Below are 23027 nucleotides of genomic sequence, written 5' to 3'. Positions count from 1 at the left end.
CATCAGGAGACGTGGAGGAGGCCGTAGGAGGGCAACAACCCAGCAGCAGGACTGCTACCTCCGCCTTTGTGCAAGGAGGAGCAGGAGGAGCCCTGCCAGAGCCCTGCAAAATGACCTCCAGCAGGCCACAAATGTGCATGTGTCTGCTCAAACGGTCAGAAACAGACTCCATGAGGGTGGTATGAGGGCCGACGTCCACAGGTGGGGGTTGTGCTTACAGCCCAACACCGTGCAGGACGTTTGGCATTTGCCAGAGAACACCAAGATTGGCAAATTCGCCACTGGCGCCCTGTGCTCTTCACAGATGAAAGCAGGTTCACACTGAGCACGTGACAGACGTGACAGAGTCTGGAGACGCCGTGGAGAACGTTCTGCTGCCTGCAACATCCTCCAGCATGACCGGTTTGGCGGTGGGTCAGTCATGGTGTGGGGTGGCATTTCTTTGGGGGGATGCACAGCCCTCCATGTGCTCGCCAGAGGTAGCCTGACTGCCATTAGGTACCGAGATGAGATCCTCAGACCCCTTGTGAGACCATATGCTGGTGCGGTTCGCCCTGGGTTCCTCCTAATGCAAGACATTGCTAGACCTCATGTGGCTGGAGTGTGTCAGCAGTTCCTGCAAGAGGAAGGCATTGATGCTATGGACTGGCCCGCCCGTTCCCCAGACCTGAATCCAATTGAGCACATCTGGGACATCATGTCTCGGATCAGCCTGTAGTGTGGTTTTCCACTTTAATTTTGAGGGTGACTCCAAATCCAGACCTCCATGGGTTGATACATTTGATTTCCATTGATCATTTTTGTGTGATTTTGTTGTCAGCACATTCAACTATGTAAAGAAAAAAGTATTTAATAAGATTATTTCATTCATTCAGATCTAGGATGTGTTATTTTAGTGTTCCCATAATTTTTTTGAGCAGTGTATATTTAGTGTATACAGTAGATATAGTTCACACAATAGCAGTTTCAAACTTTTACATTAAGAAGTTAAAGTTGGTAATCATTTTACGAGCAGAATGGCACAGTCGGGAGGAAAAGCTTCCTTTCCAAAAGTTTCAAGCAGTCAAAACCATTCGTTTTTGAGGACGGGGGTGACACCAAAGCTGTGTTGCATTCCCCCCCCCAAAAAAATTCATTAGGTATGTCGTAGATGTCTTAAATGCTTTGATTGTAGAGTAGAGGGTTACTCATTTTTTGCTCCTCAGATCACTCACGTTGTAACAGGTTTGCTCTTTACTACTGTCGTATGCAGCCATACATAAATCCCATGTAACTGCTACGCAGATAGTCGTAATGCCAATCATAACCATGCATATGCTTAATTCCCAGTTAATTCCCATGCTTATGAGATGCTTTTATCTATTTTAATATGTTTTAGTCAGTATGCAGAGTAGCTGTATGAACAGCTACACAGGACCACTAGTACAAAGCATCACACAAACATCATCACACATACCTGACGTTACACATATAACACTCTCAGCCAGTCACACCTGCTACCACTATCTCCCTCTCTTATCACGTTATTTCAGTCACAGCTTGGTTCTTTTTTTTCCGGAGGTGGGCGGATTTAATTTCAAACTCAAAGGACAAAATGAAGCTTTAAGTTAATATTGCCCCGGGGAGAGTTCCACATTGCTGGCTGAATTTTAATAGGGATTAATACGCGGGCTCCGCCGGCACATTATTCACCTTTATCAGCTCACACAGCAGCCGCCAGAGAAAGGGCCTCTTTGAGACGAAACAGGCTCTGAAACAATGCAATGAAAATGAAGGATGAAATGGGCCTCGATTATACTGTCAGTTACATTAAAGTTTATCTGGGCAGACGGTCTATCCCTCCTTTGAGGCACAGCACAGACGGCTCGTCGGGAGAGGTGCGTGTGTGTGTGTGTGTGTGTGTGTGTGAGAAACATATTTTTCCCTTGTCTGGTAAGTTGAAGGCCTCAAGAAACTATTGATATACAACAGGAAAGGACTGGTTTGTATTTGAAGAGGAGACTGGTCTTTGAGGCTATGGGAGCGTGAAATTAATTGTTGTCCTCTGAAGAGGAGTGAGGAAGAAAGACGGAAGAGAAGGGAGGGTTTTGCACATGAGATTGGGGTGAGTTCATTTAGGCAACAACCACCTCTCGCCTTCTGAAGTCTGTGGTGAAAAGGGGACATAAACAAGCCGTAGCAATCGAGAAAAGACAAAGAAAGATGAAATGGTATGATGCAGAAAATAAACCTCACTTGCATGCTTTCGTAAATAAAAAAAATAAAGGCCGGTCAGAAAATGGTATTGTGACACATCTGACACAAACTCTCACATACTTTATTTGATATCATACCGCGCCATTTGACACTGCTGACGTTGACCTGGGGTCTGGCGTGGAGGGAGGGATGGTGGGACCAAGGAAATTATAATGATAATGAAAGGCTTTCTGGATGTGTGCCATGTCGGACTCGGAGCACTGTGACCTGCACATCCTGCGTCTGACAGAGGGGCGAGCTCTTTACTGATTACCTCCAACCACGTTCAGAAAGTATTCATAACCCTTGACCTATTCCACATTTTGTTGTGTTACAGCCTGAATTCAAAATTGATTAAATAGATTTTAATAATTAAAAAGTGAAAACATGTTTTTAGAAATTTCTGCACATTTATTGAAAATGAAATACCGAAATATTTCATTTACATAAGTATTGGCACCCCTTTGCTATGACACTCCAAATTGAGCTCAGGTGCATCCAATTTCCTTTGATCATCCTTCATTGGAGTCCACATGTGGCCATTTCAATTGTTTGGACATGATTTAGAAAGAAACACACATTTCTATATAATGTCCCACAGTTGACAGTGCATGTCAGAGCAGAAACTATACCATGAAGTCCAAGGAACTGTCCATAGATCTGAGATTGTAATGAGGCATATATCTGGTGAAGGATATAAAACCATTTCTAGAGTGTTGAAAGTTTCCAAAAGAACGGTGGTTTCCATCATTGGGAAATTGAAAAAATATGGAACTACCCAAAATCTGCCTCGAGCTGGCCATCCAACCAAACTGAGCAACCGGGCAAGAAGGACCTTGGTCTGGGAGGTGACCAAGAACCCAATGATCACTCTGACAGAACTACAGAGTTCCTTGGCTGAGATGGGAGAACCTGCCATGAGGACAACAGTCTATAAAGTACACCAATCTGGGCTTTATGGGAGAGTGGCCAGACGGAACCCACTCTTGAGAAAAAGTCACATGACAACACGCCTGAAGTTTGCAAAAAGGCACGTGAAAGACACTGAGAGCATAAGGCAAAAGGTGGTCTGATGAGACAAATTGAAATTTGGCCTGAATGCAAAGCGCTATATCTGGAGAAAGCCAGGCACAGCTCATCACCTGTCTAACACCATCCCTACCGTGAAGCATGGCAGCATCATGCTATGGGGATGCTTTTCAGCGACAGGGACTGGGAGACTGGTAAGGATAGAGGGAACAATGAATGGAGCCAAATACAGGCAAATCCTTGATGAGAACCTGCTTCAGAGTGCAAACGACCTTAGACTGGGGGGGCGAAGATTTATGTTCCAACAGGACAGTGAGCCCAAGCATACAGCCAAAGCAATGTTGGAATGGCTTCAGAACAAGAATGTGAAAGACTTTGAGTGGCCCAGCCAAAGCCCAGACTTGAATCCCATTGAACATTTGTGGAAACACTTGGAATAGTGCTGTTCACCGCTGCTCCCCATTTCATTTAACAGAGCTTGAGAAAATCTGCAAGGGTGAATGGGAGAAAATCCTGATGATACAGCCATACCCAAGATGACTCAAAGCTGTAATCGCCGCCAAAGGTGCTTCTACAAAGTATTCACTCAGGGGTGTGAATACTTATATAAATGAGATATTTCTGTATTTCATTTTCAATACATTTGCCAACATGTCTAAAAACATGTTTTCACTTTGTCGTTATGGGGTATTGTGTGTAGATGGGTGAGGGGGAAATAAACGATTTAATCCATTTTGAATTCATGCTGTAACACAACAAAATGTGGAATAAGTCCAGGGGTATGAATACTTTCTGAAGCCACTGTAAATCTTCCATTTGGGTGGAGAATGTAGGCCTAAGTACTGCACTGTCTGTCTGTAACAAGACAAACCTTCTGTGGCTTATTCACTAGAGTGGGGTCATCTGGTCATCATAAGCAGGAAGTTTATGTGAAACAGAATATAAGGTCCATCATATGTTATATGAATCCATGTTGGAAGACTACACTCTTGCACTACCTTGATTTTTTTATGTTGTTCCAATTTCACATAACAGTTCACATTTCACGATTTCACATAGAATAACACATTTCACTGTGGATGCCACAACTGGTAAATTCAGACAATGGGATTAGGGTTGAATATTTTCCCAGTATTTTACAAATGTTCCATCCCGAGAATATATCACTTTTCTCCTGGGTAACCCAGTATTTCCCACCAAAACCGGAAGTGTCATTCAAGTCTGCTAAATGACTAAAAAAATGTAATTAATAAATAAAATAAAAGCAATATAAAGCATATAAATATGCCTATGTCTGGATTTGATTAGAGCTTTGATCGCAAATACAAGCCTGATGCTACCTGAGCCATACATTAAATACATTTTATGAGCCCTACATTTAAAGATATTTAATGAGCCCAAGCACAAAAAAGGCCAAATGATTGTGCCGTTATCCAATACATACACTGCATTCGGAAAGTATTCAGACCTTGACTTTTCCACGTTTTGTTACGTTACAGCCTTATTTTAAAATGTATTAAATGGTTTTTTTCCTCATCAATCTACACACAATACCCCATAATGACAACGCAAAAACAGGCTTTTAGACATTTTTGCAAATTTATTAAAAAGAAGAAAAAAAACAGAAGAAAAAAACAGCCTCTAGTCTTCTTGGGTATGACGCTACAAGCTTTCCACACCTGTATTTGGGGAGTTTATCCCATTCTTCTCTGCAGTTCCTCTCAAGCTCTGTCAAGTTGGATGGGGAGCATTGCTGCACAGCTATATACAGGTCTCTCCAGAGATGTTCGATCAGGTTCAAGTCCGGGCTCTGGCTGGGCCACTCAAGGACATTCAGAGACTTATCAAGAAGCCTCTCCTGCATTGTCTTGGCTGTGTGCTTAGGGTCGTTGTCCTGTTGGAAGGTGAACCTTCGCCCCTGTCTGAGGTCCTGAGCGCTCTGGAGCAGGTTTTCATCAAGGATCTCGCTGTACTTTGCTCCGTTCATCTTTCCCTCGATCCTGACTAGTCTCCCAGTCCCTGCCGCTGAAAAACATCCCCCACAGCATGATGCTGCCACCACCATACTTCACCGTAGGGATGGTGCCAGGTTTCCTCCAGACGTGACGTTTGCCATTCAGGCCAAAGAGTTGAATCTTGGTTTCATCAGACCAGAGAATCTTGTTTCTCATGGTCTGAGAGTCCTTTAGGTTCCTTTTGGCAAACTCCAAGTGGGATGTCATGTGCTTTTTACTGAGTGGTGGCTTCCGTCTGGCCATTCTACCGTAAAGACCTGTTTGGTGGAGTGCTGCAGAGATGGTTGTCCTTCTGGAAGGTTCTCCCATCTCCACAGAGGAACTCTGGAGCTCTGTCAGAGTGACCATTGGGTTCTTCGTCACCTCCCTGACCAAGGCCCTTCTCCCCCGATTGCTCAGTTTGGCCGGGCGGCCAGTTCTAGGAAGAGTCTTGGTGATTCCAAACTTCTTCCATTTAAGAATGATGGAGGCCACTATGTTCTTGGGGACCTTCAATGCTGCAGAAAAGTGAATGCCTTTCCAAATCATGTCCAATCAATTACATTTACCACAGGTGGACTCCAATCAAGTTGTAGAAACATCTCAAGGATGATCAATGGAAACAGGATGCACCTGAGCTCAATTTCAAGTCGCATAGCAAAGGGTCTCAATACTTACAGTACCAGTCAAAAGTTTGGAGACACCTACTCATTCAAGGGTTTTTATTTTATTTTTAGAATAATAGTGAAGACATCAAAACTATGAAATAAAACATATAGAATCATGTAGTAACCAAAAAAGTGTTAAACAAATCAAAATATATTTGAGATTCTTCAAAGTAGCCACCCTTTACCTTGATGACAGCTTTGCACACTCTTGGCATTCTCTCAACCAGCTTCACCTGGAATGCTTTTCCAACAGTCTTGAAGGATTTCCCACATATGCTGAGCACTTGTGTTGGCTGCTTTTCCTTCACTCTGCGTTCCAACTCATCCCAAACCATCTCAATTGGGTTGAGGTCGGGTGATTGTGGAGGCCAGGTCATCTGATGCAGCACTCCATCACTCTCCTTCTTGGTCAAATAGCCCTTACACAGCCTAGAGGTGTGTTGGGTTATTGTCCTGTTGAAAAACTAATTATAGTCCCACTAAGCCCAAACCAGATGGGATGGTGTATCGCTGCAGGTTGCTGGGGTAGCCATGCTGGTCACCAGCAAAGCACCATAGCACCTCCTCCTCCATGCTTCAAGGTGGGAACTACACATGCGGAGATCATCCGTTCACCCACACTGCGTCTCACAAAGACACAGCTGTTGGAACCAAATATCTCCAATTTGGACTCCAGACCAAAGGACACATTTCCACCAGTCTAATGTCCATTGCTTGTGTTTCTTGGCCCAAGCAAGTCTCTTCTTCTTATTGGTGTCCGTTAGTAGTGGTTTCTTTGCAGCACTTCGACAATGAAGGCCTGGTTCACACAGTCTCCTCTGAACAGTTGATGTTGAGATGTGTCTGTTACTTCAACTCTGTGAAGCATTTATTTGGGCTGCAATTTCTGAGGCTGGTAACTCTAATAAACGTATCCTCTGCAGCAGAGTAAACTCTGGGTCTTCCTTTCCTGTGGCGGTCCTCATGAGAGCCAGTTTCATCATAGCGCTTGATGGTTTTTGCAACTGCACTTGAAGAAACGTTCAATGTTCTTGAAATGTTCCATATTGACTGACCTTCATGTTTTAAAGTAATGATGGACTGTAATTTATTTTTGCTTATTTGAGCTGTTCTTTCCATAATATTGACTTCGTGTTTTACCAAATAGGGCTATCCTCTGTATACCACCCCTACGTTGTCACAACACAACTAATACTCAAACGCATTAAGAAGGAAAGAAATTCCACAAATTATCTTTTTAAGAAGGCACACCTGTTAATTGAAATGCATTCCAGGTGACAACCTCATGAAGCTGGTTATATAAATATATTTTGATTTGTTTTACACATGATTCCATATGTGTTATTTCATAGTTTTGATGTCTTCACTACTATTGTACAATATAGAAAATAGTAAAAATTAAGAAAAACCCTTGAATGAGTAGGTGTGTCCAAACTTTTGACTGGTAGTGTATGTAAATAAGGTATTTCATTTTTTTTGTTTTTACTGTTTTCGCTTTGTCATTTTTAATCCTTTTTAAAATAAGGCTGTAATGTAACAAAATGTGTAGATTGATGAGGGATAAAAAAAAAAAATCCATTTTAAAATAAGGCTGTAATGTAACAAAATGTGGATGAAGGGAAGGGGTGTAAATACTTTCCGAATGCACTTTATCAATCTAAAACAGGATTATCTATTTTGGATGCAATTGGAATGGAGTTAGTCTGCGAGAGAGTGCTCACGCTTGCACTGATTTAAAGCAACAATATTCGAGTGATAGGCTGTTTTAAAAACTCTGCAGCTGCAATTAATAAAATAAAAATCTTTACTGCATAAGACATGGAGATGGGTAAATTAGATGCGCATTCGGTCTTTATATTACTGAAGCATAGACTATGCTGCAGCCAATGCAGGCCTACCTGTCACAAGAAAAACATTTACCATGATGAGATGATAGGTCTACATGCATTGTGAACTGTGCTCCATACTGAGATGTGCTGTCTGTCCCCACCCTGAGCATTGATGATTCATCATGCAGAGGCCGTAGAGAAGCCAGATTTAGACATTGCGTATAATTGAACAGTTCCATTTCACACCATGCTGTTCATATACATAATTTATTATAATTTACCTGTTTCTTGCAGTTGTTTATCCTGGGAAAAGGGAGTTGTTTTGGGCGGTAGATCCCGGTAAATCTCGGTAACAGGTTTCCCGCAATTTAGTAATGTAACGTTTTATTTTTTTACCGGCAGGTTTCTTCCCAGGCAGTTCCCAGGGCTGTGACGCCTTCCTCCGCCACAAGATGACCCTCATCTCCCCATCCATACTGAAGAAGTACAGCATCCCCTTCGACAGGGTAGGTAGCATGACACAGTTGAGGGGTTGGGGGTTGAAACTGGGGGCTGGAAAAGGCCTGTGCCCGAATTCATAAAGTATGTCAGAACAGGAGTGTTGATTTAGGATCAGTTGCCTTTAAGATTATAATGAATGGACATGGGGGGACCTGATCCTAGATCAACACTCTACTCTGCGACTCTTGATACATACAGCCCCTGGGCTCTAAAGTTTGAAAGCAACAGAATGTTCCGTCAGGGTTAATTGTTACATCATGTGACCACATCCATTTGATTGATGTCATACAATCATGTATGACATTTAACCAATAACCCCTCTCAATTTGACCATCTATATTTGACGTATATTCCGGTAATGCAATATAACTCATTTCATCACATAACCACTTTAACCTGTTAACAGCTCTCAGAAAGGAGACACTCAACCACTGAAGGCAGTTTTAGTAATAACCCCTCTGAATGGAACCCGCTGCTGAACCACAATTGCAATTCTTCAACCTGAAAGAGGACATGGTAGCCTTGTTCAGCATATGGCTGTGTCCCAAATGGCTGCCTATTTAGTGCCTTACTTTTGACCAGGGCCCATAGGGCTCAGGTCAAAAGTAGTGCACTATTTTGGAAATAGGGTGCCATTTGGGACACACCCCTATGACTAGCTGACTCTAGCACTGACCGCAGATAAAAATGTATGGGGTGTATGAAAGCCTGCCATCGCTGAGTAAAGTGGAGGTTAATGGCACATTAGATGAGGATGGCTGGGTCAGGAGGCATGCTGAAGTTGGTGTCGGTGTGTGGGTGGTCTCCAGTCAACCTATGGGACGAATGACAGGGAAATTGCAGAAGAGCAGTGAATGAATGGACGGAGGACGTAGAAGTGAAGACGCTAACATGTAGGCCTGCACACACGTGCTCATGTAACGGGGGTCAGTGTGCTGCTAACAGCTTAGCTTCTTCCACTGTCCGACTGCCCCACACTGGGCTCGAACCAGTGATCCTTTGCTTTGTAATACACGTTACCGCCCTCCTTAACAACATTCCAACGGGTTGAGCCACCCAAAAGGTACCAATTGGATGGCTCAATCTGCGACATTTCAAGATAGCTGTGGAATGAGCTTACGGTATGTTTTTAACTCTGTTACTCACACAAATAGGCCTATGCAGTACACACACACACACACACACGCACACACACAGTATTGATAGGTTGAAAATGAGATTGATGACGTCTTTATACAAAGACCATAGCTTCACTTCACACTAAATTATGATGGGGATTGAGCCATGAGTCTTGGTTACATTTAAATGTCCATCTTTTCACATTCCGCAATAAATGAATCACTATGTAAATGTTTTCTATGGATAATAAATGTAGGAGATAGAAACTCTCATGGTGCGAAAAAATTAAATAAATAAAAAAATAGAAAATGTGTAACACAGTTCTCCACTGTCTGCAGAGTTCAGCTTTTTCCCCAAGTTGTATTTTTTTTCTTCCTTTTTTTCTCTTTCCTTTTTGCCGTTTTCCTTCGGGGTGTCGTTATCACAGGGACCGTGTTACCTGACACACACCGAGAGCGTCTCCCTTGATTTGAGTGTAAAAATAACTCCGGCTTTGTGCTTTGCTGCAGCTACAAGAGGAGCAAAAACAGCCTTTGATATTGGGACTACTCTGTTTTACCTCCCACTCTCTCTCTTCCATCGCGCAGCCTGCCTGTCTCCCATCTCTACACTTCCTTTAGTCTGACTTCATGTGCCTCTCTCCTCTATCATGAGTGCTAGTCCTAACTAGTCAATGGTTAAAGCTAAAATAATACGCGTTCCTCTTAGAGAGGAGAGATGAGATGAATGAATGAAGAGGCGCTTACGAGCAAGGGTCCAAAACTTCTAGCATATTTGAAGTTCAGCTGTAGAAAACTCATTTTGAGTGCAAAAAGTAATATATCTCTGGCAGGGATTGCCAATGACCCTGAATTAATAGCAGTAAACATAGAAAACCAGTAGTGTCGAAATAAAAACCTCCAAATCATTTGTCAGGCTTCATTTCGAAGAGATGACCGGTGAGCTGTGTCTTCTTCAGCCTCTCCGGCTCTCAGTAAATGATGGCCCCGCCTCAGAACGAAGCGCAACCAAATGCACATTTTCATTTGCGCGGGCTGGCTAATTCCCTGCGCCACGCTCGCTGGCTTCAGTCTAATTGCTCTTGTGCAGCCGCAAATGGTTCTCTAGGAGCCGTAGCCGCTAGGCAGCTCAAGTGATGGAGGGAGGAAGAGAGGAAGAGAAGGGTGGGTTGAAAAAGCAAATCCACCTTCCCATCAGTGCTTAATGATTGTGGATATTAAGAACGAGCCCCTGTGTTTATGTTCCCCATGGCTGGGTTGCAGGGCTTGCAAAGACCCTGTTTTTGCCAAGTCCATCCATCCGAATGGAGTTTAATTTCCTTAATTATTTTAGCAGATTGTTCCTAATCTCCGCCCATCAAAACCTGGGTTAATAACACTGTTTTCTTATGCGATATCGATATGAAGTTTTATGAGTTTGCATACTTGACCATTAAGGCTCAGTCAGTTAATGTTGTGTTTTTGTGTTGACTTAACTTTTTATGCAAATATTTACAGTATTCTGGGTCAATCATCCAAACGTGAAACAGAATGTTCAGATTTGGATTAATGTCGAAGTAACACTAGATTATACGACTGCATCCTGTTGATTGATTGATATAAAATCGCAGAGGACCATTAAACATTTAACCCTTCCCCTCTCCAGATCACTCAGGAAGAAGGCGAGTTTATGATCACCTTTCCCTATGGCTACCACGCCGGTTTCAACCACGGCTTCAACTGCGCCGAGTCCACCAACTTTGCCACCCTGCGCTGGATCGACTACGGCAAGATGGCAACACAGGTGGGTCAATGCACACTAAACCAGATGGTCACCCCAGAGTCCCCCACAAACACACACCACTATAACGGACTGCCATTTTAAGTTGCATATGGACAGGTGTAGTGGGAGCATTTGCAAATAGATTAGAATTTAGCATGATGCCATCGTCCCTTAGCCCTGAGGTTAGCTGTCACCTTGACTAAAGCTAGCTTTAGCAGTATTTGCAGTGCGGACCACTGGTGAAGATTGAATCCATGTGTTGTACTCTACTACACATGCTACCTGTCTCTTCATACACAATCATGCAATTGCATGCTTTGAATACCAGTTCCACAGCCCAGTGCTCACACAAACTGTTTTACGCCTTGAGCAAGACGTAACCGGCGCGTGTTTCTGCGTGTAGTGCGTTATCGTGTGGCAAGGGGACCCGAGTCACAGTATCATCTGCAAGCTGTCTCACCTCGCCTGTTTCTTCTCCCCTCTCCTCTGTGATCTCCTTTTTCTTTGAATGTCTTCCTCCTCTCGCAGAGGGAAAAATATGTCTTTTTTTGCTGTTGATATTTTTTGTATTATTCTTGCACTTTGGGATTTGATCGGGGCTTTACCTGTAAGGGACGCACGCACGCGCATAAACACACACACACACACGCGATGCGACACACACTCCCTCTTTGTCTCTGCTTGGCTGCATGTCAGATTTATGAGGTTGCCAGTTCAGTGTGCTGCAGATTTGTTAGCTCTTCTCTCTCTGTGTGGCCAACTGTTTTTGAGAACCAGAGGGCCACTAGAAGCCCCTCTCCTTCCCACACAGTCTCTCTGACGTACTTAACCCAGCCAACCCTGACCCCTCTCAGCACTGATCACAGTCCACTGGCCAGGGAGCCCTCCCTCACAGTTCTGTCTGAATTTGATAGAGATGAATTAGTCAGCTTTGCGCTTTGCCCTCCATTTTGTGTCAGTGAGTTGACAGGCTGCTCCAGAAAGTGCCAGAGCAATGTGAATGAAAGAACAGCTTGGGCACCAGGAAAGCCACATGCTGATGTCTCTCTCTGTCTCTTTCACTCTCGCACACGCACGCTCTCTCTCTCGCTCTCTTTCTCTCTCTCTAGGATTCGTCTCTCCACTCCTTTTCCCATCTTTCGTTCCTCTCCGTCCTCTCTGCCAAGCCCTGTTCTCTTCCTCTTGACGCGACAGGGAAAGATGGTCCTTCGAGCCGGATCTGTCACTTTGGGCTGTGTGGCTTGTTGCAGGTTTCCTGTCTACTAAAGCTAAGAGGCTCTAATAGCTGACCCATCTGTCCGCAGAATCGCATTAGTGGAAACAAAGATTGTTCTCAGGGTAGGCCTGGTTGTAGCTAGATATTTTTGAGTCATGTCGAGGGCAATTTTTGCATTTTCTAACCCTTTTCCTAACCTTAACCTAATTCTCCTAACTTGCCACATTAATTCTCCTAACCTGTAACGAAAAGCCACTTCTTCTAGTCAAAACCGGCAGACCTGCCCTGAGAGCAGTGTGAGTATCCACTAATGCGATACAGCCATCTGTCCTGTCTACCAACACCTACTAGTTACAGCCATGGTCTTCTTGCTTTTAGTAGTCCTCTTGCAGTCTCTTAGGTGGGCTATGTTTGTTCACAGAGCAATGATACTGTGTTACCCTTATCTCATTGTAGCCTCCAGGGCAGTGTCAGTGTAAACCCAGAGAGCACAAGACATTGAAAATACGTATTTTCACGTCTTGTGCTGATAGGGAACGCTAAATACACTTTAGGCGAGAAACTACATGACAGTGCACAGTTCCCTATGGGCCCAAAAATTGGGTGTTGTGAGTGGACATTCATCACACTGTATGAATAGAAGATTCATTTCCATTCCTTTCATCTTTCAAAGAGAATTGCAGATGACTCACTCTCTGAATAGGGATATATGTGTGTGTACATATGCTTGTTTGTTTGGGTTAGAGCTGATGTGCTTTGATAGGGAGTGCTGAAGATGCTGAAGGCTATAGCATTATTATTGTGGGTGGGTGGGTGTTCTTGCACACGCTCTAGGCCTAGAGTAGGGTATAAACAAAGTGTATTGTCATTTCACTTCTTATTATGTGGTAATACCGAGCCGAACTGACAACAGACTGCCATGTTAATGTGTGGTGGCCCTTACCGGAAATGAGAGCATGACAGCAGGCATCAACATTGTGCCTGTCTGTGCATCACTGAATCTGATATCACCCACTAAGATGTGCCCAATAAGCTTGCATTCTTTTTTCTGATGGCAGTTGTGAACACAAATGACTGCTTCCTTATGCAATATGCATGAAAATGTTAGCATTTGTTAATGAGCTTTCCCCAGAAAACCTCAGTCGTTCCTCTACCTGCTCGGTTTATCTCAGTAACTTCTAATTCATTTCAAATGAATGCAGTTTTTCTATTGCTGCTGCTGTTGTTTTTCCTCTGGATGTCTGCGCACATCCAAATGCCAGAAACAGTCTAGCCTAGCTGTGGTAAACTTGAATGTACTGTCCTATGGCTGCAGACAAGAGGACAGACAGTACACTACACTACAGACTCATTAACGGTTGTAAACTTGATTTTCCATCTTTGTTTTTCTCTCTCCTCTTCCTCACTGTGTGCAGCTGTTGTCATTAAACGAGGAGAGAAAGCAGTGAGATGTGGAGCGAGCAAGTCATTATTTGAGTTTGCCTGGTTTTAATGGAAGAGCTCATTAGCGGGGTCTCTGCAACCCAGGCTGGAGGGCAAACCAGGCAAACACACACACACACACACACACTTATGGAACATACCACATATGATTTAATCTCACACACTGTGCACACACCTGCACACAGCAAATAAAAACGCTCACTAACAAACACAAACTTCACACTGTCACTATTTCAAGCCTTGTACATTTCCACTTTAGATGGACACACTTTATCTGTTCCATAACACTGTGGTCAAAGTTCACTAAGATGTTACTGTTGTTTGTCTAGCTTTAATACTTTCATGTGCAGTGTAAGAGAGAATGTTAATCTTGCACTGTTACAAAACGCAGCTTGTTTCGTGTCTAGTAACATATTAATACATGCCATTTAGCACAGTGGTTCCCAAACTCTGGGGCGCGCCCGCAAAGGGTCGGCAGGGGGGCCGCTGGGGGTCTATTATTATTGTTATAATAATAGACCCCCAACGGGCTCGGGAGTCGAAGGTCGAGTCATGCGTCCTCCAAAACATGACCCGCCAAACCACGCTTCTTAACACCCGCCCGCTTAACCCGGAAGCCAGCCGCACCAATGTGTCGGAGGAAACAGCGCCCGGCCCGCCACAAGGAGTCGCTAGAGCGCGACGAGCCAAGTAAAGCCCCCCCCCCCCAGCCAAACCCTCCCCTAACCCGGACGACGCTGGGCCAATTGTGCACCGCCCTATGGGACTCCCGATCACGGCCGGTTGTGATACAGCCCGGGATCGAACCTGGGTCTGTAGTGACGCCTCTAGCAATGCGATGCAGTGCCTTAGACCACTGCGCCACTCGGGAGGCCCGCCGGGGGCCTTTTTTAAAGGAGATCAGTCCGGCTTTAAACTTACTTTTGAAAGTTGTAATAGTAGAATGCACAAGGTGCAATTTCGTAATTGGTTGGTGAATCATCAGTTCCTCTTGTCATGTTAGTCATTTCATACTTTAGAGAGCTATTTATAACTTGTCAGACATGTCCAGATCAACTAGCCCATGTCAGCAAAAAATATTTAGGTTTTTTAGCCCATAGATATTGTTGTAATTTTTGTGTCACTCAAATATCACATGAATACACATTAGACATGGCAAAATGTATAGAAATGCAAGAAAATTTGCTTTAAACCTGCAAAATTCTCTCCACCAACAGGAGGGGTGTGAACAGTTTGTGTCATGAACAGTGCCTTTACCCATAGAAATAGACGTGGCGCGTGCGCACGGTGAGCGGGATGTTCCCCAATGCTGGAAGGGGGGCCCCGAGTGAAAAATGTGGGAACCCCTGATTTAGCAGACATTTTTATCCAAAGCGACTTACAATCAAATGTTCATACATTTTCTTATGCTTTACCAACTGAGCCACATGGGACCATCTAGTGAGCCTATTTTTCTCGAGCAGGTTGTGGAATCACAAATATTGGGATTTTTAAAGAGGAGCTCTATCAGTCGCTGCCGCCAATGGGACCGGAGACAGTAAAAGTCTAGACCTATTTAGTAAAGGATGACAGATGGAGCCAGAGAGGTTGCGTGCCGGTATTTTAAGCGCTCCCCTAACGTCAGATATTATTCTAATAGGGGGCGGCATTGCCTCAGGACTTCTCCTACAATCATTTAACTTCATTAAGATATAAAGTGAAGTAGGCTATAGGGCTCATTGGTTAGAAGGCCTTGGGGTCACTCGTTGTTTTGGAGACATTTTGTACATTTCCAAATGCATTTTCATCCGATAATGAAGTCATCTATGCATAGCATGTACTCCCCCCTCCAACCCACCCCTCTCAGAAATGGCAAATCTATAAATTTCCCTTAATAGTTTTATGGAACAGAAATGAGCTTTACTTTCTTTTGGTTCCTACTTCCTCTGGTCCCCCCCCCCCCCAGTGCAAAGAGACACATTTATCTCCTTTTCATTTGTGTTGTGGCGTCTCGCACCTATTCCTCTGTTCCAGGTGACGTTTTTATGAAAGTCCCCAATCAGACCATTGTAACCAGACGCCTTTTTCCTTCATCCGTCGGTTTCCCCCCCTCTTCCTTCCTTCCGTCCCTCAAGTGCTGCCTAGATGAGATGTAGTGTGGTGGATATTGGTTTGCAGTGGGGGGGCTAGCTCTTGTTGTTGTGGTTATTACTAACCCCCACCCCACCACCACAACCACCCCCCTCCTCTCCATCCAGTACACCCCTCTCTCTCTCTCTCTCTCTCTCTCTCTCTCTCTCTCTCTCTCTCTCTCTCTCTCTCTCTCTCTCTCTCTCTCTCTCTCTCTTCCCCTTCCTTCCTTCCACTTGTTCTGCCTGTCTCTGTCTGAGGTGCGGCAGGCCTGAAGAATGTTCCCAGTAATTGAACATAAGGCCTCTCAGCGCAGCTCAGGAAATAAAGCAGAAATATAATACACCTACCAGGGCACAGAAAGAAAATTAGTTTTATTTTCATTCCTCTTCTCTTTCCCTCTTCTCTCTTGCTCTCCTTCCATTTCCCCTCTCTCCTCCTCCTCTCTTCTCTCTCCATCCATCCATTCCCCCTCACCATTTATCTTTCTTTCTCCCTCTCTAAAACTCCTATTCCCTTCCATTGCTAGTAAAAATATGCCGTTGTCATCCATTTAGTGTCATTTTGAGATATCTTTATATAGTGCGTTTATACTATTTTTCATAGAGGGAACTCAAATGAATGCTATGAATTTAATTTACTGGCTGGATAGTCCTGTTCAGTTAGACTTGATGCCACTAGTTCAGATTTCCTCTTGTTTGAAAGCACTTGTTTGAAAGTCTATTTATTCATGTTTCCTGTCCCCTGTGAAATCTCCCATTTAAGGTTAACTGGATAGAAATCCTTGAGGATTTGAGCCTATGACCCTAGTTAGCTTCAACCTGTAAGTCTGTAAAGCTGAAATCTGTTCAACCCCATTGGCCAGTGACTGTTAGGATCCTGAATAGGAACCTATTGAGAGTTCTGTTTCATCGGCTAGTAGTAGTCAATGTCGACTTTGCGGCATTCTTTGATATACAGTATACTCTCTTTTTGATTTCAGGTAATTGAAATCTCTAACGAACATAGAATTCAAGGTCAAAGTGTAACCCCACAGAACCAATTGCTGCTGTGTTTAGTATATACACAGTGATACACACTAAAGAAGGCTTTGACCGAAATGTCTGTGTGTAAGATTCTTGCTGCTGCAACAAAGGAAATCATACAAAACTTGATATAGGCTAGATATTGGAGTTTGTCTACTTTGTGTGAACCTCCCCTCTTTTTCATTGCTGTATCTACTCGCCCCCTCTCTCTCCTCTCAATCCCTCAGTGTTTCCACATTGTGTGGACAATAACGTTTTTCCCATTCCCCCAGTGTACGTGTCGTAAGGACATGGTGAAGATCTCCATGGACGTGTTTGTGCGCTGCCTGCAGCCCGAGCGCTATGAGCAGTGGAAGCAGGGCAAGGACGGCACAGTGCTGGACCACCAGCGACCCACCACCCTCAACAGCCCAGAGCTGGAGTACTGGAGGGCCAACCGGGTCACCTACCGGGAGAAACTGCTCCGGAGGTGAGGGGAGACAGACGGACAGACAGCACAATTACAGTAGAATTACTATACAATTGAATTTCATCGACCCCCCTCAGGTACAATACGACGTACAAGAGCATAATTGCATACGTCCTCCCCACACTGCTTGATACATGTATAGCTACATGCATACCACATACTGTACAATCATACTAAGATATGGAATGACAAGGGCTAGGAAAAACTCCTGACCCTAGTAAGACTGCACTCTGAGCTACAGTATGTCAGTTTTTGTGAACCGTGTCAGCCATGTTTCTGGTTGCGGTTAGGGCTGTTGCGGTGGCTGTATTACCGCTACACTGGCAGTCATGAGTCATGACCGCAGTAAAATTCCTTGTGACCGTTGAGTCACGGTAATCTCCTCTTAAGCACTCTGGACATGCGGTGGTAGTACCCAACTCGCTAACGACCGTCAGGTTGCTAATGGCCTGGCACTCGGGGCTCTATTGCCCCTCTAACCACTCTGACATCAATGCAAATGCAAATGCAATTGAAAATCACATCAAACACTTATCATCAACAAGTATCATGCTTTTAAAACTCACCTCACCTCACAGGTTGAAACTGAGTGGAAAACAAGGTCCTTGTAGATGTTGTTTTCGAAGCCTAACACAGCGAAATGGACAGCGCTTTCTAAGGTGGTGATTAATTCAAAACACCCATATGCAGATTAGAGCTTATGCATACGCATAGGCCTATATATGAGCCCGAAAAAAAATTAAACAACCCTGAATTAAAATCATGATTGTGCCGTTATACAGTACATAGCCTACCAGCATATTACAGAAGGCAGAAAAACTTTTAAAAAAACTCTGATTTAAGATATCTTTGGTACATACTTGGTCTAGCCTAAATTAAACAAATTCAGAGTTAACCTACATTATAGTGAATTTGTATTTGATTTTGAATAGCGTAGTAATTGGGTATTTTTTTGATATTTTCATAATTAATAGACTGACATTACCTTTAGCTACAGGGTATTTCACCACCGTGCGTTTCCATCTCCTCCCCTCTCCTTCATTCCTTTCTCCAGCGCACAGAGTGAGGGGCTGTCAACAGTTTAATGAAAGATGTTTTGTTGTGAAAACATGTTACTATCGATGTTCCCAAACAGATTTCACTTGGTTTCCCAAATTAAGCACTGGGTAGCTGCAGGAACAGGGTTGCAGAGCCAATGGCATACAGAGTTTGGGCGGAATATCACCTGTTGCATGGCGAAATAACCGGAATGCCTACCCGACGTGGGATGAACCAGCGGGAAAGTGGCCTTCATTCCTATTGGAGTGCCTATGGACGATATGTATTTTTCCTCTTGCCCCTGTTCCTGCCCATTTGATAAAGGGACATTCTAAATCTAAACAAATTGTACATATTAGTAAAGACCAGATTAAAGTGAGAATAGTCTGATGGGTGAAATAATGAACACTTGATGAGAGCTGGAGAGAACAGCATGTGCAGCCTGAGGCAAGGAACAGAGCGCAAGCTTTTTTTGCAATCTTCTCAAATCCTGGCGGCAGGTAGCTTAGTGGGTAAGAGCGTTGTGCCAGTAACCGAAAGGTCGCTGGTTCTAATCCCCGAGCCGACTAGGTGAAAAATCTGTCGATGTGCCCTTGAGCAAGGCACTTAACCCTAATTGCTTCTGTAAGTCGCTCTGGATAAGAGCGTCTGCTAAATGACTAAAATGTAAAATGTAAATGTAAATCATCAATAGCCTATAGTCGCATCATGCAGCCCATATATCTTTTGATTTCTAAGGCATTCTAAGGTTTGTATCATTCACAACTAAAGTTGCCTAATAACTCTAAATCTAGCATATAGGACCTGTTTCAAATTATCACTTTTACGCTCAACATAGCCACTTCATATGTGCACTCTAGCTCCGGAATTGGAAAAATATCCTTACTATTTTATTCAATTATAATCTTATAATTACTATAAAATCATATAGCCTAATATAAAATAATGGCATGGGACTTATAAGCATATCTTGTCTGCTAAATGAACAAGCCTGCAGCCTATGGCTGCAATGTAATACTAAATTGTAATTATTTTGCACTATGGCCTATTTATTGCCTTACCTCCATAATTTACTACATTTGCACACACTGTATATAGATTTTCTATTGTGTTATTGACTGTACGTTTTGTTTATTCCATATGTAACTCTGTGTTTGTTGTTTTTATCGCACTGCTTTGCTTTATCTTGGCCAGGTCGCAGTTGTAAATGAGAACTTGTTCTCAACTGGCTTACCTGGTTAAATAAAGGTGAAATAAAATAAATAAATGGCATGGAGCATAGCCAGATTAACATACAGTAGGCCAACTAATATTATATTCTTCTGAAATACATTTTCTTCATATCATAATGTTTCTTTAGAACTGCCTAAAATAAATCATGGATTTATTGTGATGGTGTATATTAAATGGATTTATACTTTTTTAAATGTAGCTGTTCCAAAGGCGCAGATGCTAAACGTGTTGAAATTAATTAACGGTCAATTACTGTGAGAACGGCAATCTTTTGCATGACAATAACCGGCTGACAAAATGTCATGACCGCCACAGCCCTAGTTGCGGTCTCACTCAGGTGCCAGAACAACGGTCAGGTCGCATAGTGCCAATCACACTGTGACATTACATCGCCGGGGGCAAACCTCGCTGTCGATCAAATTCTCACACACTACAATTGTGAGGTCATGCTTTGTCAGTCAGACATGTGGAGATGTGTGCAGCAAGGCAGCAACCTTTAGACTGTCTGGTCTCTCACTCTGTAGTCCTGCAACTCTTTCTTTCTCTCTCTCTCTCTCTCTCTCTCTCTCTCTCTCTCTCTCTCTCTCTCTCTCTCTCTCTCTCTCTCTCTCTCTCTCTCTCTCTCTCTCTCTCTCTCTCTCTCTCTCTCTCTCTCTCTCTCTCTCTCTCTCTCTCTCTCTCTCTCTCTCTCTCTCTCTCTCTCTCTCTCTCTCTCTCTCTCTCTCTCTCTCTCTCTCTCTCTCTCTCTCTCTCTCTCTCTCTCTCTCTCTCTCTCTCTCTCTCTCTCTCTCTCTCTCTGTCTCTCTTTCAAATGAACAAGCCTCAGTCACTCACGTCCCAATCTCCCCCTCCCTCCGTCCCCAGAGCTTTACAGAAGAAGGAGCAGCTGCGGCGGCTGAAGCTGGAGGAGGTCAAGGTGCTGGCGGAGGAGGGCATTGAGCTGGACGCCGCTGACTACCAGAGGCAGGTGGAGGAGCGCGAGGCCCAGCGGCGGCAGGAGAGGGAGGAGAGGATGGCCCGCGAGGCCCTGCAGACCCTGGAGGCCATGGATAGAGAGGACCAGGAGAGGCAGGACGCCGTCGCCGCCCAGGCTGCAGGAGGTGAGGGTGTAGGGCGAAGTAGGCTGAGGTCTCTGAACTTGGATCCGTTTTTTTCATCGCTAATGGTTAAGGTTAGGATTGGGGGAGGGGAAGCTGATCCTTGATGAGGGGAAGTTCACCCCGGAGCCAGGAGGTGAGGGTGAGGAGGAGGGTGGGGGAGGTGTCACAAGGCACAGGTTGGCTGCAGCATTGGGGTCAATTCCATTTCAATTTGGTTAATTCAGGGAGAAAAACTGACATTTCAGTTCCAAATCACACGGTACCAGATCAAATAAGTATCAGAAGAAATGCCTATCAGAACCAATACGTTGTACAGAGATTAGATAACACCTTTTTTCACCTTTTGAATTGGAAGAAGCAATGGCACATTGGATTGAGGTTCCACGTTTGCCACGGTATTAATCCCTTTCTTTTATTTATCTTGCCCAGTAGGCCTACAAGACCCCCAGGTAGACCTGCGGCACTTGACAGTGAATGGAGAGAAGAAGAAGAAGAAGAAGAAAAGAAGAAGAAGAAACAACCCGCCCTGCCGTCCGACCCCATGAACTCCTTCCAAGCAGCTTTTGAGAAGTTTGCCACGTTTAATATCCCGCAGCCCCCAAAGCAACCCAAAGGCAGCAATGACACAGACCTACCAGCAGAGGGCAAGCTTGATGTGAACGGCATGCAGCAGGTAAGCACTGGTGGAACGCTGTAGGGTGAAGTTGCACCTATACCCTGATCTTGCATTTGCCCCACTAGTTAAGGTTAGGATTGGTGGATGGGAAGCTGATCCTAGATCTGTACCTAGGGGAAACTTCACGCCTGGAGCATGGAACAACCATAACACTGGCATCAAGCTTTGAATCGCAAAGATTATCATGCTGTGTTTTGATGCTTCCTTTTGAACATTTTACATTACATTTATATTTAAATAATTTAGTAGACACTTTTATACAGAGCGACTTATAATTCGGCCAATCTTCTGGCCAATTATCACATTAATTGATCAATCAGTCTGAAAGTCTGCACACTTGGGGTCCAATCAGTAGGGTGGAACGTTTAGAACATTGCAGATAGAAATCTGTTGTATTAGAATGGTCACACCTTTCCATTAGGCTTGATAGAGTATTGTGTTTGATTTCATCCAATACATATCTATCTGCACAGCGTAGCCTCTGGGCTAAACCAGTGGCTTATGAAAAGGCATGAGTTAAAACTAGCTGACACTGAAGCCCAAATCCAACAGGCTCAGTGTGGATATCAGGGTGTTGATTCAAGTGAATTTTATTCAAACCCAGGACCTTGCCCATTAACCTGTTGGTGACCTTTGTTGTATGACCTTTGCCCCCCTCAGTCGTCGTCCTACTCCAAGCAACTGAAGATGAGGATGGAGGTAAAAAAGAGTCGCCGGCACCCCCTCAGCAAACCACCCATGCGATCCCCACTCTCCATCGTCAAGCAGGAGCCATCTAGTGACGAAGGTGGGTTCTGAGTGACCACATCGTAGCACAGTCTTTATACTCAGTTTAATACTGTGGCTTTGTCATGATAGCCTGGTCCCAGGTCTGTTTGTGCTGTATACAGCCAACTCCTATGGTTGTTATATTTGGCAAGACTGCACGAATGGATCTGGGACCAGGCTATTATCATGATTTAAAAGAAATAAAGATGGTCAGTCAGGGTCTTCGGGATAATGGATTCTGTACTGTTTCGGCCCTGCTACACTACAGCCATCGGCCATCAGCAATTGAGGGAACGCTTCCTTTGAAATCAATCAAAGCTGCTATACTGCCCGTGTTGCGTCGCGTCCAAGCTCGAGAATCACAGAGGTTCAATTATCGCTGGCTGACACGCACGTTCATTCTATCTTGTGCATTGAAATAATGAGGAATAAAGTTGATTTTGGTTGGTTTCTGGAGGAGGTAGAACGTCACATTGATACCATGCTGATGGTGACACAACGCGACGTGTGTAGCTGAAGTGTAAGACTCCTGTCTTTCCCTTCTTCCTTATTCTTTCTTTCCTGACTGACACATATTGATCCCAGGATCATGACTACCAATTAACTGCTTTCAAAGTGACTTTGAGCTGCCTGGAAACAGACAGCGAGTGGGAGAGAGAGAGGCAGAGAGAGAGGGAGAGAGGGACAGAGAGAGGGGCAGAGAGAGGGGCAGAGAGAGAGAGAGGGGCAGAGAAAGAGAGAGGGGCAGAGAGAGAGAGAGGGGCAGAGAGAGAGAGAGGGGCAGAGAGAGAGAGAGGGGGCAGAGAGAGAGAGG

General features: G+C 44.2%; 1 protein-coding gene across 3 annotated transcripts in view; it reads left to right on the top strand.

Annotated features, from left to right (window-relative positions):
* Positions 1-23027, top strand: part of LOC121533760 (lysine-specific demethylase 4B) — a 91682-nt gene that overhangs the window by 37590 nt on the left and 31065 nt on the right. The window contains exons 7-12 of one of the 3 annotated variants that reach the window (XM_045205315.1): positions 8158-8261; positions 11020-11157; positions 17202-17398; positions 20534-20815; positions 21250-21389; positions 22095-22232. In XM_045205315.1, the coding sequence (XP_045061250.1) occupies positions 8158-8261; positions 11020-11157; positions 17202-17398; positions 20534-20815; positions 21250-21389; positions 22095-22232 (999 nt within the window). Of the gene's footprint in view, positions 1-8157; positions 8262-11019; positions 11158-17201; positions 17399-20533; positions 20816-21198; positions 21404-22094; positions 22233-23027 lie in introns of those variants that run through there. The other 2 variants (XM_041839977.2, XM_041839976.2) reach the window with 2 other exon arrangements.

This window comes from Coregonus clupeaformis, chromosome 20 (genome assembly GCF_020615455.1).
Source record: "Coregonus clupeaformis isolate EN_2021a chromosome 20, ASM2061545v1, whole genome shotgun sequence".
In the NCBI taxonomy this organism is placed as follows: domain Eukaryota; kingdom Metazoa; phylum Chordata; class Actinopteri; order Salmoniformes; family Salmonidae; genus Coregonus; species Coregonus clupeaformis.
This window is presented reverse-complemented; position numbering and strand designations above follow the sequence as displayed.